General features: G+C 36.6%; 1 protein-coding gene across 1 annotated transcript; it reads right to left on the bottom strand.

The window, feature by feature from the left end:
• Positions 1–2,347: 2,347 nt before the first annotated feature.
• On the bottom strand, positions 2,348–6,118 carry LOC306848846 (taste receptor type 1 member 1-like; the record flags this gene model as incomplete). Its single annotated transcript, XM_079383595.1, has 6 exons — positions 2,348–3,282; positions 4,152–4,272; positions 4,359–4,565; positions 4,693–5,436; positions 5,526–5,823; positions 5,937–6,118. The coding sequence occupies 6 exons, from the start codon at positions 6,116–6,118 to the stop codon at positions 2,348–2,350; spliced, it is 2,487 nt and encodes an 828-aa protein (XP_079239721.1).
• Between the last annotated feature and the right edge of the window lie 11,797 nt (positions 6,119–17,915).

Genomic DNA, 17,915 nt, shown 5'->3' with positions numbered 1-17,915 from the left:
GAAATGACGAGATTAACCAAAGTGAAGGAAACGCAATCAAGTTGGTTTAAGAAAATACTATTTAAAAGCATCCAAAGATTTACAGAGGACATTTGAGTTAAAAGTGAGATTAGATTACTAAATTTTGTGAGTGACCTGCTTTTTGAACAGCTCTTGTGCCTTTGGAAACCCAACCCGATCTCACTAAAGTGCGTATCAATAGCACGAGTTTATGTTTCTATTTGGCGTACTGTTTTACTGTTTTACTGTCGTAAAATTGACTTTGGCGTGTATGATACGCAATTTGTTTGTGGGGTAGATGCGTATCATATGCACGCCAAAGTCCATTTCTGCGTAACAATATCACGATTTTCTGTTTTATTTGGTGTACTATTTATACGCATTTTCATGAGACAAAGGATAGTTTAAAAGGGTTAAACAGTCTGTTTATATTTTGATACCATGCTATTTGTCTATAACACATTCATGTTGCCTCTGTGGTTGGGAGCTGCACCTCTGTTCCCTCAGGCAGGAAGATTATAGAAAATAAAATTAGCATATTTTCACTGAAATATTCTGCCTTTATATTATGCCACCAAGTGGCCAAATGGAGCACTGGCAGGAAACGGCTATGCAGGGCTCTTCAGCTGCACTCCTGGAGGTCCAGTGTCCAGCAGACTTTAGTACCAGTTCTAAACATCCCATTACTGAATGAATCTGAACGCTTTAATTTATTGGTCAGGTGTGTTTGGTTAGCATAAAAGCTAAGTAGACCTGTAATTGGTTTATTAATATTAATCTACAACATTCTGTTATCATTGAACATATGATACAAATGTTCTATATAATAAAAGAACTGTGTGTATTAAAGTAAAAATACCCATTGGTCTGTAATTGAAATTATCATGAATCAAATAAATATTTCTACTACTAATCTGTGGTTAAAATATTAGTTTGAGCCACATTAGATGAGTCCTATATAATATACCTGGTAAATCAGCGTTAATAGAATGTTAAAAAGATCTAGCTACTTTTGTGTTCCACAAGAATTAAATGCATGTTTACAGCAACATGGGAGTGAAAAATAATGACAGGGTGAACTTTTTTTTTTTTTTCTTTAATTACCAGAGGGGCTGTTATAATCAACATTTAGACTGATATCAGCATGATGAAGTGAAATGGCAGTGGCACACTGCTTTGTTACACTGTATTAAAACATTTTGCCTTATCAGTGGGACTGCTTTTCCTCCACAATGCAGCACCAACCAAAAACACCAGATACAAATGAGAAGTGTAATATATTAAAAACAAGTGAATCTGAAAAAAAAAAACAGCATGACAATGAATATTTATGGAACTTTTTTAAAAAGGACTGCTAAATAAAAGGAAGTATGTGTTCACTTAATGTTCACATGTAATCATCAGCCTTATGAATATATAACTATTTAAATAGTCTTAAATCAATATCTTAATCCACACTCAACCTCAGACACTATTTTGCAAAGTAACAATCTAATCTAACCTCTCTCTCTCTCTCTCTTTCAATTCAATTCAATTCAATTCAATTCAATTCAATTCAATATGTGCTTTATTGGCATGACATTGGCAATGTATTGCCAAAGCATAGTGTTTACATTAAATATAGAACACATATGTATTAAAAAAATAATAAATAAATAACAATAATAATTAAAAGCAATAAAAATAAATAAATACATACATGCATGTATATATAATTAAACAAAATAGAACAAATCAATTCTACAAATTCTAGAATTCTATGAACAATTGAAAATTTAGTGTAGTGTGTGTGTGTGTGTGCATGCTTATGTGGTTTATGGGGACACAAATTTGTATAATGACATGGGTATGACAGAGGTATTACAATATGAAGGTGGTTTATGAGGACACTGCCTATGTCCCCGTAATTCAAAAGGCTTAAAAAACATACTAAATGGTGTTTTTTTGAAAATCTAAAAATGCACAAAGTCTCCTGTGAGGGCTAAGTTTAGGTGTAGGGTTGGTGTAGGGCAATAGCACACACAGTTTGTTCAGTATAAAAACCATTACGCCTATGGAGAGTCCCCATAAACCACAAAAACCAACATGTGTGTGTGTGTGTGCGTGTGGGCGCATCACTGATTTGTTGACTCCTCCCTCTTTTTGTGACAGTGTATCAACAATGTATCTCTCCCTCTCTCTCTCTCTTTCACACACACACACCAACACACACATACACACCACACAAGTTTCTGAGTTCCCTCCCAGATAGAAAGTTCACAACAACTTTTAAAATAAACAATTTAATTTATACACTGTATATTATATAGAAATATTTAAAGTGGGCCAATTTTCTCAGTTCAGTAAGTTAAGTCCTGCTAATGGTTTGGGTGTAATTCTGAATAGATGTTTGAAAGTATGCGGCAGTGTTTTTTTGCGGTTGGAATATCATGATGTAAGATTTTGGTATGAAATAACTGAAGAGAATTCCATATATACTAGATAGCTGTGTCATTGCATTAACAAGCTGGGTGTATTTGCTTTTGAGAATTAGGTATGCTGTGAAGTAAATAATGCAACTCACATAGTACAAAATGAGACTGAAAGTTATTGATTTGGCCTCATTGTAATTTTTTGGCAGATCTCTTCCCATGTAAGAAAATAAGAGACACAGGAATCCAAGAAACCAACCTGTAAACACAACTACGCTAACAGTTACAGGGTTCCCCATTTCACAGCTGAGTATGGTCAGGTTTTTAAAAGTTGATGAGTCCCTGGAGGGTATGGGAGTAGAGACAGTCATCCATAGTATGCAAGAAATTAAATGAATGACAGAAAAAAATCCAACAAAGAGCCACTGTCCATTGTGCTTCACCCAAAGACTGTGCATGTTAGGGAACTTGGCAGCCATTTTGAAGATACAAACTATTTGAAAGGAACGGACAGCCATACAAGAGAGAAAAACAGTGAAGAAAAACGCAAATACAACATTTCTCAGGACGCAAAATACAAATGAGGGTTTTCCGAAGAAAAAGAACACACTTATTGTAGACATTATCAAACACGTCAACATGAGGAAACACATGCTGCCTCCAGCAGACTTTACTACAGGCGTGTTGTAATCGTGAGCAAAAAGGCAAAATATGGCAATAAGAAGAATAATTAGGAAACTGGCAGAAGCCATGACAATGATGGAGAGGATTTCTGTGACCTCAAGATAGACAACAGAACGGTTCTTACATGACGTACTGCCCTCATCAGACCATTCGCTCTCTGAACATGGAGAACAGGTATAGGGGTCCCCTGAAAAACAGCAAAATAATATGAGAATGTAAAACAGCCAGAATCAGACATTTGGGAGTTCAAAGGTTCAACAGATTATCACTGCATAACACCATACTGTATAATGGGAGACAGCACAAAAGAAGACTGATGGTGTAAAATATACGTCGCTTTATTGTTCATCCCAAAAAGGCACAAAATCACTTTCACGAGCTTTAAAAATGAAATGTCCCCCCCTGGTGGGATGACCTGCCCAAATCAACACATTTCATCTGAACACCAATCTTTGTCAGATCTATTCCATCTGCTTTTATCCATTGATTTGCTGTTTATTTGTTTGTTTGTTTGATTATTATGAATTTACTTTATGTGGATTATTAAGAGTGTTCATAAAACGTACAGTATACAGTATATATTAATGGTAGACACGGTAATTCATTTAATTTTGTAAGGCAAAAAAATATATATACCAACATTTAAAGTTAGATCAAAATAAAATGATAGATTTTTTTTTAGCAATTGTGAAAATTATTTGTATTTTTAACAACCATTATTGGCACAATCACAATTTGATTAATTAAATTGTTCAATATGTACAAAAACACACAAAGTATAATGACACCGTTTTTAAAAACAGATTATGCAAAATACATCTCTGATATCATTTTAAATATTCAAATCATCTGGAGTTGGAGTTTATATATACAACTATGATGGTTTACTATATCAACTAAACTATCAAATGTTTAAATGTATTCCCCCAAATGTATTAGATGATGCATAACCACCCTGTGCATGATATGTTATCTTCCCTTATCTTTCCTTCATGTAGTGGTAGCATGGACTGATAAACTGCCTGTGTTTTGTCATTCGTCGCTTAAAATACTCACAAGAATAATTCACATAGCTGTTGCGTGGACACTTTTTACACAGAAAACAGCAACTATGATATCTATCAGGTTCTCTCGAAAATCCCTTTTTGCACTCCACAGAGCAATTTGAGAATGGAACCTTTATGGAATGGGAAAAATGCGTTATTAAAATGAATCAAAGGTAGGTGAATGTTCAGATACATACTCTGCAAAAAGATAACTTACAGAATTATGCCAGGGCAAGCGAGAGTTGTTGATAGTAAACGTAATTTCTGGATATGTATCATACGTGCCCACCATCTCAAAATGTGGAGGATTTGTTTCAGTATTCCAAAGTACGACCGCAAAACTGATGGTCGGATCACCATTATCATCATATTTCACCTGACGGCCATTAAGTGGGAAATCCAACTTCTTCATTTGTTCCAAAAGCTGTTGTAAAATGTGGTGAAAATGCCCCCCCAAAAGAACAAACATTATTATTAAGAATTAATATCAGAATACATGCTATTACTTTTCATTAAAAATTTGATAATCATCTTATGATATACTCACTCACCATGTATGGTTTAACTGTTATGTTTTTGTTGCATTCATTCATGTCACACTGCAGAACATTATGTAATGCATGAGCTATGGTATATATGGCAGCATAGATGGAGAAGGAGAATGTGGGATTTTCATTTATAATATCCTCTGCGGTCAACAATGGGCAGTAATCACAATCTTGATTACATGTCTTACTCTCACTCTGGACATTACTGTCAGCGCTATAAGCATGCATTATTCCCCTTTCTTTATAGATAAATTCATCAAATCCAGGTAATGTCAACAATCTCTCCGTTATGCCAATGACTGTGCCAATTTTCCCAATTCCTGGCTCTCTTGGAAGCTGTTGATTCATAGCCCAGGTTTCACTCGCAATCCATACTTTGCCTCGGATGTTGTTCGCTATAGCTGCTTTGATAATGTTGCTTGCATATTGTGGTACAGCGAAAACAACAATGACCTTGATATTGAGCATATCAATCTTTTTAAGTGTTAGACTGTAGTTTGCCCTTTGGCTAAAAGCCTCTTGATAGGCTAAACAAATGCCAGTATTTTTTATATACTTGTTAAATATTGTTAGACCGTCTTCACTGTAATCGTCTTGGCTACCAAGAAAGGCGACCCAGTTCCATCCAAACCACCGTATGATGTGAATAATCATCTCTATCAGGTTTTTGTTGCTAGGGATTGTTCTTATAAGGGTAGGATACTGAAGTTTATTGCTTAATGCATAGCTAGAAGCTCCATAATTCACCTTTGAAAGAGAAGAAAACATCCCAGTTGATTAGCATTATATGGTAATTTGGTAGTCCTGAACAAAAGGAAAAAAAAAAAAGAATTTACCAATGGTATAACATCCATTGTTAGTAGTGGTGCAATAGTAATAGTCCTTGTGCTTCCATATGGCCCTGTTAAGGCAATCACTTTAGGCTGATAGTTGTTGAGTTTTTCTTTAGGTTTTATTGAGCCATTCTTTGAGATAAAACTGAAGACTGAAGGGAAATTTTTTGTGTCAGTACAGTGGTCAAAAATCTCATATCCCAGAGAAACGTTGGGCAGAAGAGTTGTGGAGTTATTAATCTCCTCAATAGCAAACCTCATCACTTGGAACATCTGATACCCAGATTTTGAGAAAGTGTATCTAGAAAATACCAGTGAAGAAGTGGATAGAGCTTAATCAAATCTTTGTTTTAGAAATGTGACTTGAAACAAAATACTGATGAAATCTGCTTCAGTAAAAAGATGCTTTCTTACCTGAAACACTGAATGGCTTCTGGGGAGGACAGAGGAGTTGCATGTTGAACTTCATGTAAAGCAAAAAGGCCACCCAATAAGTAATCTCCCTTCAAGCTGAACTCAGATTCTAAGCAAAACACGTTGGAAAATAAACAATTAATAAAGGCAGAAAGGAAAGAGCAAATGCTATTTAAATGCATGGTTTATAGTGGACCGTTGGTTGTGAAACTGGAGTCCGTAGTGGCAAAAAATATAGAAGTCAGGCTCATATAAAACTACTGAATTTGCTTAAAACACAATTCAATTTGCTTAAACCATATATTCACAGATACAAAGGACAATTTCCATATCTAAAAAAAAAATAAAAAAATGCATCAATCAGTTAAGTAGAGCATTACACCACATCAAAATCAACAGATGCAAAATATCACTTTAAATACAGAGTTACTTTCTAAGATTTCTAAAACTGTTAATGAAACAAAGATTAATTTTTCAAGAAAACACTATTTCAGTCGTTCTACTTGAAAATTCAGAATTGATACCTGCCATTTCTTTGTAATTATTTGTGAAATTTACTAGCAATTTTTAACTTAGCTCACCATGCAATAAGGTGTCAAGACTGACTACATCAAACAGGCAAATATAAACAAGGCAAATCAGGGATGAGACAAATCTGCTTAATAGACACCATGATTAGTGTATCACCAGAGGATGGCACCACCTAGTGGCCAGGAGAGTCATTTACAAGTAGTATTAGGTGAGGGGATTTGGTGAGGCTGGCATTTCTGAAAAGTTTGAGGGATCACACTTAATAAAATTTATACATAAGTATTTTCAGATCAATACACCATGACTGAATGTATACAGCAAGGCATCAACTGTTAATGTACCAGGAACACATAGACTGCATCTGAAAGCTGAAGATAAGAAGGCAACAAGGCACTTCCAAGTCCAATGATTGTTACGTTCTGTCTCCACCTCCATATGAAATGCCATGTGGAAGTCGTGGATGGTGATCAATTTGTGTGTAAATGCATGTTTTCACCAATTCCTCTGTAAGTGAAGTGAGTTGGGCAGCCAGAACTGATGCTTGAGCAGATACTTCCATAGATAGAGATAGCTGCTGGATTTGTGTTGGAGTTGGGATCCATGTGCAGCTTTATTTACGAGTGCTCAAAAACTAGCATGCAGAGTTCAATCACGGACATCAGGTATATTCAAGGCAAAACAGTAGCGTGGTCAAAAGACAGGTAGAAGGTCAGGACAGGCAGCAAACTAAGCAGAGAATTACCAGCACAAACGATGCAGAGTTGCTCTCAGAAATCATAGCCATGGCAAAACAAGACTTCGCAGTGAGTGAGAGATTGAGAGCTATGAAGGTATTTTTGGTGCAAAACAATTCGAAGAAGCCACAGACAAAAGTTGCAAACTTGTAGATTTTATTCAGTTACATCTTCTCGTATCCTTCATTGCAGATACACAAATCGTATTCTACGAATCACAAATCAAGAAACTCGTACGCTCACATGTTTTGCTACTATTGCTGCAGTGAATATGGTGCAAATCATATTCACACACCTGCATCAAAAATCAGTATGTGAATTCTTGCCATGAGATTTGCATACTTGTAGAATATTTTCTTACATATTTTTTTTTTCTTGGATGCTTTTTCTAACACAAACATATATATAATATAACAACAACAGTGTGAATCTGCTGCTACGAGTCTCAGATGCTGTTTTTCGCTTGCAAATGACAAGTTTCGCACACTCTCCATTTTGCACCATATATCTGTGTGAAATATGGTGCAAAAGTGATTTGTGCATAATGAGAGGCAATGGCGGGCACTCGTCAGAAATTAGAAAATTTTGACCAATCAGAAGAGTAAGTTTGGGTGCCTATCAGCAGGGAGGGGTAAAAACAAACTGCGTGAGCATCGTCTGGAGCGGACAGCGGCAACCAATAAAGGTACATTTTCTTTCTTTTTCTGAAATCACTCACTGTTATACTGTACATTTGTTTATAGTTGAAATATTAAACGAGTTTAGCTCCAACCCTGATAAAACTCACCTACCAGTAGCTTTCTAGTAATCCTAATTAAGTTAGCTGGTTGAGGTGTGTTTGATTAAGGTTAAAGCTACACATGTAGAAGATTTTTATTAGTCAAAATATGAATTAATCAAGTATAATTAATGTGAATTTAACCATTTATGTATCAAGTTATCAATTTCTCATTAATGCAATTATCTAATCAACCAATCACATGGCAGTTGCTTCAATGCCTTTAGGGGTGTGGTCCTGGTCAAGACAATCTCCTGAACTCCCAACTGAATGTCAGAATGGGAAAGAAAGGTGATTTAAGCAATTTTGAGCGTGGCATGGTTGTTGGTGCCAGACGGGCCGGTCTGAGTATTTCACAATCTGCTCAGTTACTGGGATTTTCACGCACAACCATTTCTAGGGTTTACAAAGAATGGTGTGAAAAGGGAAAAACATCCAGTATGCGGCAGTCCTGTGGGCGAAAATGCCTTGTTGATGCTAGAGGTCAGAGGAGAATGGGCCGACTGATTCAAGCTGATAGAAGAGCAACTTTGACTGAAATAACCACTCGTTACAACCGAGGTATGCAGCAAAGCATTTGTGAAGCCACAACACGCACAACCTTGAGGCGGATGGGCTACAACAGCAGAAGACCCCACCGGGTACCACTCATCTCCACTACAAATAGGAAAAAGAGGCTACAATTTGCACGAGCTCACCAAAATTGGACGGTTGAAGACTGGAAAAATGTTGCCTGGTCTGATGAGTCTCGATTTCTGTTGAGACATTCAGATGGTAGAGTCAGAATTTGGCGTAAACAGAATGAGAACATGGATCCATCATGCCTTGTTAGCACTGTGCAGGCTGGTGGTGGTGGTGTAATGGTGTGGGGGATGTTTTCTTGGCACACTTTAGGCCCCTTAGTGCCAATTGGGCATCGTTTAAATGCCACGGCCTACCTGAGCATTGTTCTGACCATGTCCATCCCTTTATGACCACCATGTACCCATCCTCTGATGGCTACTTCCAGCAGGATAATGCACCATGTCACAAAGCTCGAATCATTTCAAATTGGTTTCTTGAACATGACAATGAGTTCACTGTACTAAAATGGCCCCCACAGTCACCAGATCTCAACCCAATAGAGAATCTTTGGGATGTGGTGGAACGGGAGCTTCGTGCCCTGGATGTGCATCCCACAAATCTCCATCAACTGCAAGATGCTATCCTATCAATATGGGCCAACATTTCTAAAGAATGCTTTCAGCACCTTGTTGAATCAATGCCACGTAGAATTAAGGCAGTTCTGAAGGCGAAAGGAGGTCAAACACAGTATTAGTATGGTGTTCCTAATAATCCTTTAGGTGAGTGTATATATATATATATATATATATATATATATATATATATATATATATATATATATTAGGTGAGTGTGTGTATATATATATATATATATATATATATATATATATGCCTGTGTGTGTCAGAGACCTGCATAGATGGAATGTGCAGACCCTCAAGATAAGAAACATAAAACATAAAAATATAAAGGGGGCCTCTTTCATTACTATAACATGTCTAGGAGCCCCTTCTCTCTAGGGAGGAATCGAATTGTATGTATATTTATGTATGTAAGGAAATCACAGCCAAAAAAGGTAAAACGCATATGTATGAAATATATTGAACACGCCTAGAGGAAAAACTATTTAAAGAGGACACAGAAAACATTCTGGAGATCTTTTCTGCAGAAAACTTCTCGGCTTTATTCTCATTTTGTAATAAAGTCTATTTTCTGGCATCAAACCCCAAGACTTTGAGAGTGATTCTTCATAGAAAAGGCAGAAGCCACCACAAACACTGCAGGACAGTGGCCCTCCAGTACCAAGTTTGCCCATACTGTTTAACTCACAAAGAGGCTTTATAAAAGATTAATTATGGATGGATGGATGGATGGATAAAAGTGAGTGATTTTAGATAAAGAAAATGTACCTTTATTGGTATTTGCTGCTGTCCGCTCCAGAAGATGCTCGCAGCTCGCAAACGTTTTTATTTTATTTTCCCCCTTCTCATTTGGGTGCCAACTGATAGGCACCTAAACTACACTGTAAAGAGATGGCTGTACATTTTACAGTAGCTGGATGTATTATTACTGTATCTTCATTTAAAGTATTATTACTGTATTTTCAGTATTAGTACTGTTCATTTTATTAAAATTTTTTACCTGTATAAAATAATCTAATTGCAGAACAACACTGTATACCATATATTTTTTACAACCCCAACCCCATTTAAATCACAATAACTCATTAGCATTTGTCTTTATAATATTCTTTTTAATTGTTGATTTCTTTTTTAAAAATAGAAATGACAAATCTTCACCTCTAGCATGCACTAGCTGAAAAAAGGGCATCCCACAGTCACCTGGGACTTTTATCTGTAGCATGGCAAAATAGGCGTTACAGAAATAAAATACAGTAAAAATGAGTTTGTGTTGTTGTGTTTAATTTCAGTAATTTTGGCAAAGTTGACAAGCTCTCTGATGAAAAACACCATGAGGGGATTCAAACTGATGCTTTTTCTTTGCACCTTCTTTCCTGAATTCCATCTGATCTGTGACTCTGAATGGCATTTTGTGCCATTCAGAGTCACACCCAAAACACCCGATGTACTTGTTACATTGTTAGAAGAATGACATCTATGCTAATATTAGTCTGTTTCTTTCTTATTCCGAGGTCACCGTAGCCAGAGGAGAATGACACTATTTCGACAAACTATTTCCCTGTCTAAATACTGTAAATCTGATATAAAGCCACCCAGCTTTATATCAAGCCGATGTAAAGCTGCTTTGACACAATTTGGCTTGACTTGACTCTTATTCACTCTCCACCCTCAATACCATGACTGAGGTGCCCTTGAGCAAGGCACCGAACCCCCAACTGCTCCCCGGGCGCCGCAGCATAAATGGCTGCCCACTGCTCCGGGTGTGTGTTCACAGTGTGTGGGTGTTCACTGCTGTGTTTGTGCACTTTGGATAGGTTAATTACAGAGCACAAATTCTGAGTATGGGTTACCATACTTGGCCGTATGTCACGTCACTTTTTTCATTCACAAAAATGTATTTATTACAGACAATCAATATTAATTTGTCCCCCTCTATTTTCATGTAATGCAATAAAGTTTCTGTTGTAAATAACAACAATCTTACAAACTTAAAACAGCAATACCAACATACATTGCTTAAAAGTATCACTAGGTTCTAACACATAGTAAAATATGAAATAATTAAAACATTTAAACTTATTCCATTTAAAAAAAAAAAAAGAAAAAAAAAAAAAAAAAAGGCAAAGCCCATAATACCCTACTAGACAACTCAAAACATTAAGAACATAAAACTCTTCTCACAATGCTTGTATAATCCACAATAGACACCATCATTACTATAAATCTTTGTATAAAACACAGCATCAACATATCCAATTAATATCATCACATACAGGGGTTTGTACAGACCAACAGGTACAACTCCAATTCATTCTGCATCTTGGGGACTTAAGAAAGAGAAAGAGAGAGAATGGTTAAATATCTCAATTGTAAGAATTTCAATTTGAAGAAAAAGTGAAGTTAAACATGCATACCATTTTCCACGTGTCCTTCTTCTTTCTGTTTATTGACCAATTTTTGCGCATTACTCCACGTGTCCTTGGGAAATGTTTCTTTTTTAAAATGAAACACAGTGAGAGGGTAGCTAAATTTGGGTTGCTACAGATAAATATTTCCCGGTAACTGCATACCTCTAAGTCATTGATCTCAAACTCAATTCCTGGAGGCCCACAGCTCTGCACAGTTTAGCTTCAACCCTAATCAAACACACCTGATCCAGCTAATCAAGGTCTTCAGGATTACTAGAAACTTCCAAGCAGGTGTGATTTGGAGCTAAACTCTGCAGCGCTGTGGGCCTCCAGGAATTGAGTTTGAGATAACTGCTCTAAGTGTTGTGGATTGTTGTTGTCGTTCTTTGATGTAAATGAAGGCCGCCACTATCTTTGATTTGAACATTGCTATAAGAAAAACGTGACATGAAACAAGGCTTAAGGTCATCATTATTAATTTAATCAAGCTATTACCTGCTAGTGGAGATGAAAACGCAGCACTTAACAGCATTTGAGCGCTGGCACAAAAATTAAGGTAGTTGTTCCGATGGGAAAGCTTGACTGGATTTAAACAGCGTTTACGCACCAGGGTTGCCAGGCTTTCACAACAAAACCCGCCCAATTACTACTCAACACTAGCCCAAAACTAGCCCAATTGCGTTTCGAGGGGAATCCCCCGGTAAAAATTGCATTCCGGTGGGGTAATACATGTTTTTTGGCAGGATTCCCCTGGTAAAATTCCTATTTTAGGGGCTAAATATCACGTTATTGGGGTCGCTTAAACCCGCGGACATGAAAAACAACCCGTGGCAACAGTGTTAAAGTAGCCCAATTCCGCTGGAAAACCGTGGACTTGGCAACACTGCAACGCACACAAGAGGCTTGTTTGAGATGCACCTCGCCTCACCTGAAATGTAGGCGAGAGTAGGCGGCTACAGTGAGGGGAGGAGTGAAATAAGCACAGTCAAGACGGACAGTTCTGGGCCCGTATTCACAAAACATTTTATCTTACCACTAAGAGTTAAATAGCAGTAAAAGTTTTTAGCTAAGAGTTTTCTCTTAAAACCTATTCACAAAGCTGCTGAGACAAACTTTTACTAAGGAATAGAGAGAAGTCTTAAGCTAAGAGTAAGGGCCGGGTTGACCTCATTGCTATGGATCATGTCAGCATGCTTACTAACTATGGACACAGTGATTGACTGACAGGAGAGGGGAGGGGTCTGTGTCAGAGATTTATTCATATAAATATTGTAAAGCACGATATTATGTTGCCATATCCAAATAAAGGTTTAAAAAATAATGTTAGTTGCCACATTCAAATAAACATTTTAACATGCAGCCTAAGTGTCACTAATTAAATAAATATATGTTCAGCTAATTGTCAGTCTCTTACATGTATGCTTCTTGTAGCGGATGCATATAAACTGCCTTTTAATTAACAGAGTAGAATAATCATGACTGATAGTAGATGTAAACGTAAAAGAAAGCCAAACTGGACGCAAGAACATCTGTTACTTCTTGCCCAACTGGTTAATGAAAAGGGTATAATCAAAGGAAAATTTGTTGAGATAACCTCCAAACCTTAAAGGTGATACAATTTTAAAGGTTCATTATCGTCAAATGTTTCTAAAATGTTTATATTCTGAGGCAGATTGCCGGCAACCACCATTTTAGGATAGTTGGGAGTTGATCTTAGTAACTTAGCAGTCCTCTTCACTACTCCTAACGTTTCACAGATTTAGGACCTAGTTTTAGCATTAAAACGCTTTGTGAAATACTCTTAGAGCAAAAGTTTAGGACTGATTTAAAACCTAAATTTAGGACTGATACGCCCACTATTTTTAAGATTTTTTCCTAAATCGGCAAATTAGGAGCTACTTTTAGCCTTAAGATGTTTTGTGAATACGAGCCCAGGTGTGTTAAATAAGGGAGAACGCAATGGAATGTACATTGGTTTGATGTTAAGATAAATACTTGACCTGATGTCAAGCGCCCTTGACAATGAAATGTGTTTAAGAATACAAAAGCGGTTTTCTGTTTTGGTGTATTTTGTAAAGGTGCAATAAAATGTCAGTTTCAAAATTTTAATTGAGTTAATTCTTTATTTTTAGTATTATTTTTTATGTCAGGCTGTTAAAGAGCATATAGAGCACATCCCTGTATTTTGTGAAAATAAATAAATTTCAGTATTAAATGAGTTTAAATTTATGCCCTTAAAACATCTAGGGCCATTTGCTAACTGTTTGTGGCACTGCACACTCTATATTAGCGTTTAAAATACTGTCAGGGTTTAGCAAATACATGTGATGAAAAGGCATGGACAATGAACTTTGCAGCTTGACCTCACTGCATATGCATTTGTAGGAATTTCGCTTTATAAACTTTATTTCCATTTTTAAACATTTCCTTCATTTTAATTGAAAAACAAATCTGATATGGTGGCCGAGAAGTGCAAAAACAAATCACATTTCTGAAAACAAAATAACAAATTACTAACGCAAATGCAAATCTAAAAAACAAAATAAGTCAGAAAACACAACGACAAATCAGACAAACCAGAAGAGGTAGGTATAGTTTGAGACAGCGCCATTGGTTTGGGAATATATTACTCACTGCTGACTGGACGAGACATGTGTCAATCAAGGTGTAGAGGAAGAACCAGAAGAAGAACAGCAGAGTCAACTGCAGCATCAGCTCCAATGGTGCAGATGGTAGATCACATATCATTGTCTTTTTTGACGTGATCGACTCGGGTTTGAACCCACCTTTTGCCGAACGTGTTTTTCTCCCTTTTCAAATATCATATCGCATCGGAAAGGCATTTAATTTCAATAAAAGTTAAGGAAATAATAAAAAAGTTGAAAATAAAGTATCGGGTAGGGTTAGGGTAGGTGTAGGGAGGGCTTTATTGTACCAATAAGGTGGCACGTTAGCTGCCATAGACACTGTATTAGAAACACCCTCGCATTAGTGTTAACAAGTTTTTTTTTTGTGTTCTGATTCAAAGGTAATATAATACAGAGTATTGTGTTGTAAATGTACATGCATGCATATTGTAGCCAGCAGCTATTTGCACTGTGTAAATAGCGATAGAGGCTATTTACACTAAGTGCAAATACCTATTTACACTATGTTAAAATAGAAGGATGTTGTGCTACGTATACTACTTGTTGCAAATAGTGGCAATCATCTGCACCTCAGTATTGTAGTAAAAAAAAAAAAAAAAAAGTGCAATAATAACGTACTGAGTGTAAATTATAAATTTAATTCAAATTATTAAATGAATGCCACCTTATTGGTACAATAAAGCCCTCCCTACACCTACCCTAACCCTACCCGATACTTTATTTTCAACTTTTTGATTATTTCCTTAAATTTTATTTGAAAATAAATGCCTTTCCGATGCAATACAAGATTTGAACAGGGAGAAAAAAACGTTCGGCAAAAGGTTCTTCTGGGGCACGTTCAGGTTCACATGTTTTGCTTCGGTTTCCAGGTTGAACGACATGTTTCCTGGAAACGGTGAGCAACGGTGTGCAACGGGTTTGAGATACATTTTCTCTTGTTTGGTGGGTGTGTCAGAAATGTCAGCCCAATCAGCAACAACGTGTATATAAACCACGCGGTATTAAAGAGACAGATCGCACAATGGGTCCATGTGAAGTCATTTAATATGTGTCCGCTGCAGCTCCGTATGGGCAAGAATTGAAGATATTAGAAGACATGTTTGTCGTAAGAGTTTTATAGTAAGATAGCATATCAACATGATAATGAATTTGTAAGTAAATGTAATTAACATCTAAATAAATTCACAAGAGCAAGTATATTGTTTGCACATGTTTATTTACATTAAAGGCAAAATAACTGAAATAATAAGAGCACAAATATTTCTGGAACTTCTTTAAGTCTGTCTAAATATGTAGTAATTGCAATGTCTTCTGGTCCATATCCTTTCCTCAGGAAGGTGTGCTATAGACACTAATTAATGTAACATAAAAATACTATACATATTTATATATTTTGCTATTGTATTGTGGAGTGACACTTTCATAAACTTTTCTATCCTCCTCTGATTATATAATGGTAAATATTACAATATCACAGCACAACAACAGTGATCAGCAATAATGATAAGCCTAATACTCACAATAAAAATAACAAGGTCATATAGATCATAACACAGTCTCTGAGGTAAGAAGTGGATTATCCTTCACCTGAAATTTCTTTTCATCCTGAAATGCGAGGCAAATGTTGGATCACAATAATTAGGAACCACAGTTTCCACAAATCCCTTCACTCGATTGGGATGTTCTCTTTTATTCTGGACGGCAAGGGCAGTGACTGTAACATCGAGTGTATTTTGCAGTATTAAACATGTATTTATACCGATTTCATCAGGCTCCGAAAATTATTCAAAAAGAACACAAAGAATGGCCTTCTCAGCTTCCATAGCTGCAACTCTTTTGTCATCAGAACAAGGTGTTCAACGAACCACCGTTTCCGTTTAATAAACGTTTTGCACAATTTTTTCGGGGCTGAACATGGCCCTGGTTCTTCCTGTACACCTTGATTGACAGATGTCTCGTCCAGTCAGCGGTACGCCGGTGAGTAATCTATTCCCAAACCAATGGCGCTGTCTCAAACTATACATACCTCTTCCGGTTTGTCTGATTTGTCGTTGTATTTTCTGACTTGTTATAATGTTTTCTGAATTGTTATTTTGTTTTTTAGATTTGCATTTGCATTTGCGTTTGTAATTTGTTATTTTGTTTTCAGAATCGTGATTTGTTTTGCACTTCTCGGCCACCGTAGATATGTGATGGAAAAAGAGAGGAGAATGAGATCGGCATAAAGCAGATTTGAACTCGGGTTGATCGTATATAAGGCTGCTATTGCTTAATGCCCTACGCCCTACGCCAACTGAGACTTTAGTTAGTTAGTGCTATTTTTATATTCAATTCAATTCAAGTTTATTTGTATAGCGCTTTTTACGATACTAATCGTTGCAAAGCAGCTCTACAGGAATTTAAGTTTCCACAATATATTTATATATTGCAGAACCTTAATATGTTTGACTTATGGCAATATTTGGTAATTCTGTATGTTGTCTGAGCATTGGTATCCTCCGAAGTCCTCTGAGGGGTTGGCATTATCTTTTCTCAGGTGTTCGGTCATCTCAGATCATTTAAGGGTTGGATCCAGACTGAAGCTTCTGTCATTCCTAGTTACCACGGGATGTTAATCCCGTGGCAGAAACAGAGAAACAAATAGAGACATAATTAGTGTAGCTGCTGTTCCATCTAAGCAAAAATGATTTGTTCAACCCAAGCTAAAGAATAATAATAAATGTACATTTGATCAGATATAACTGCATTACAAGATTATAAGATGCATTATGTGAATGCCTGGCTAAAGAGATGTGTCTTTAATCTAGATTTAAACAGAGAAAGTGTGTCTGAACCCCAAACGTTATCAGGAAGGCTATTCCAGAGATTGGGAGCCAAATGTGAAAAAGCTCTACCTCCTTTAGTAGACTTTGCTATCCTAGGTACTACCAAAAGTCCAGAGTTTTGTGACCTTAGGGAGCGGGTTGGATTGTAGCGTGGTAGAAGACAAGTTAGGTACGCAGGAGCTAAACCATTTAGGGCCTTATAGGCAAGTAATAATATTTTGTAAATGATACGGAACTGAATAGGTAGCCAGTGCAGAGACTGTAAAATTGGGGTAATATGATCATATTTTCTTGACCTGGTAAGAACTCTAGCCACTGCATTTTGGACTATCTGTAGCTTGTTTATTGAAGATGCAGGACAACCAGCTAGCAGTGCATTACAATAGTCCAGTCTAGAGGTCATGAATGCATGAACTAGCTTTTCTGCATCAGAAAGAGGTAGCATGTTTCGAAGCTTGGCAATGTTTCTAAGATGGAAGAATGCTGTTTTTGTAACATGGGAAATATGATTTCTGTTGCTGTCTAATATAACACCCAGATTTTTGACTTTAGAGGACGTAACAGTGCATCCGTCTAGTTGCAAATTGTAATCCAAGAGATTCTGTGTACTGTTTTTTGGTCCAATAAGTAATATCTCTGTCTTATCTGAATTTAATAGGAGGAAATTATTGCTCATCCAATCTTTTACATTTTTTACACAATCTATTAGCTTAGATAGTTTAGAAGTTTCATCTGGTCTTGTTGAGATATATAGTTGAGTATCATCAGCATAACAATGAAAACTAATCCCGTATTTTCTAATAATATTACCAAGAGGCAACATGTATATTCAAAATAGCAGAGGACCTAGGA

Source organism: Barbus barbus, assembly GCF_936440315.1.
Source record: "Barbus barbus genome assembly, chromosome: 29".
Lineage (NCBI taxonomy): Eukaryota > Metazoa > Chordata > Actinopteri > Cypriniformes > Cyprinidae > Barbus > Barbus barbus.
Note: the sequence above shows the minus strand (reverse complement) of the source record. Positions and strands in the feature narration are given on the sequence as shown.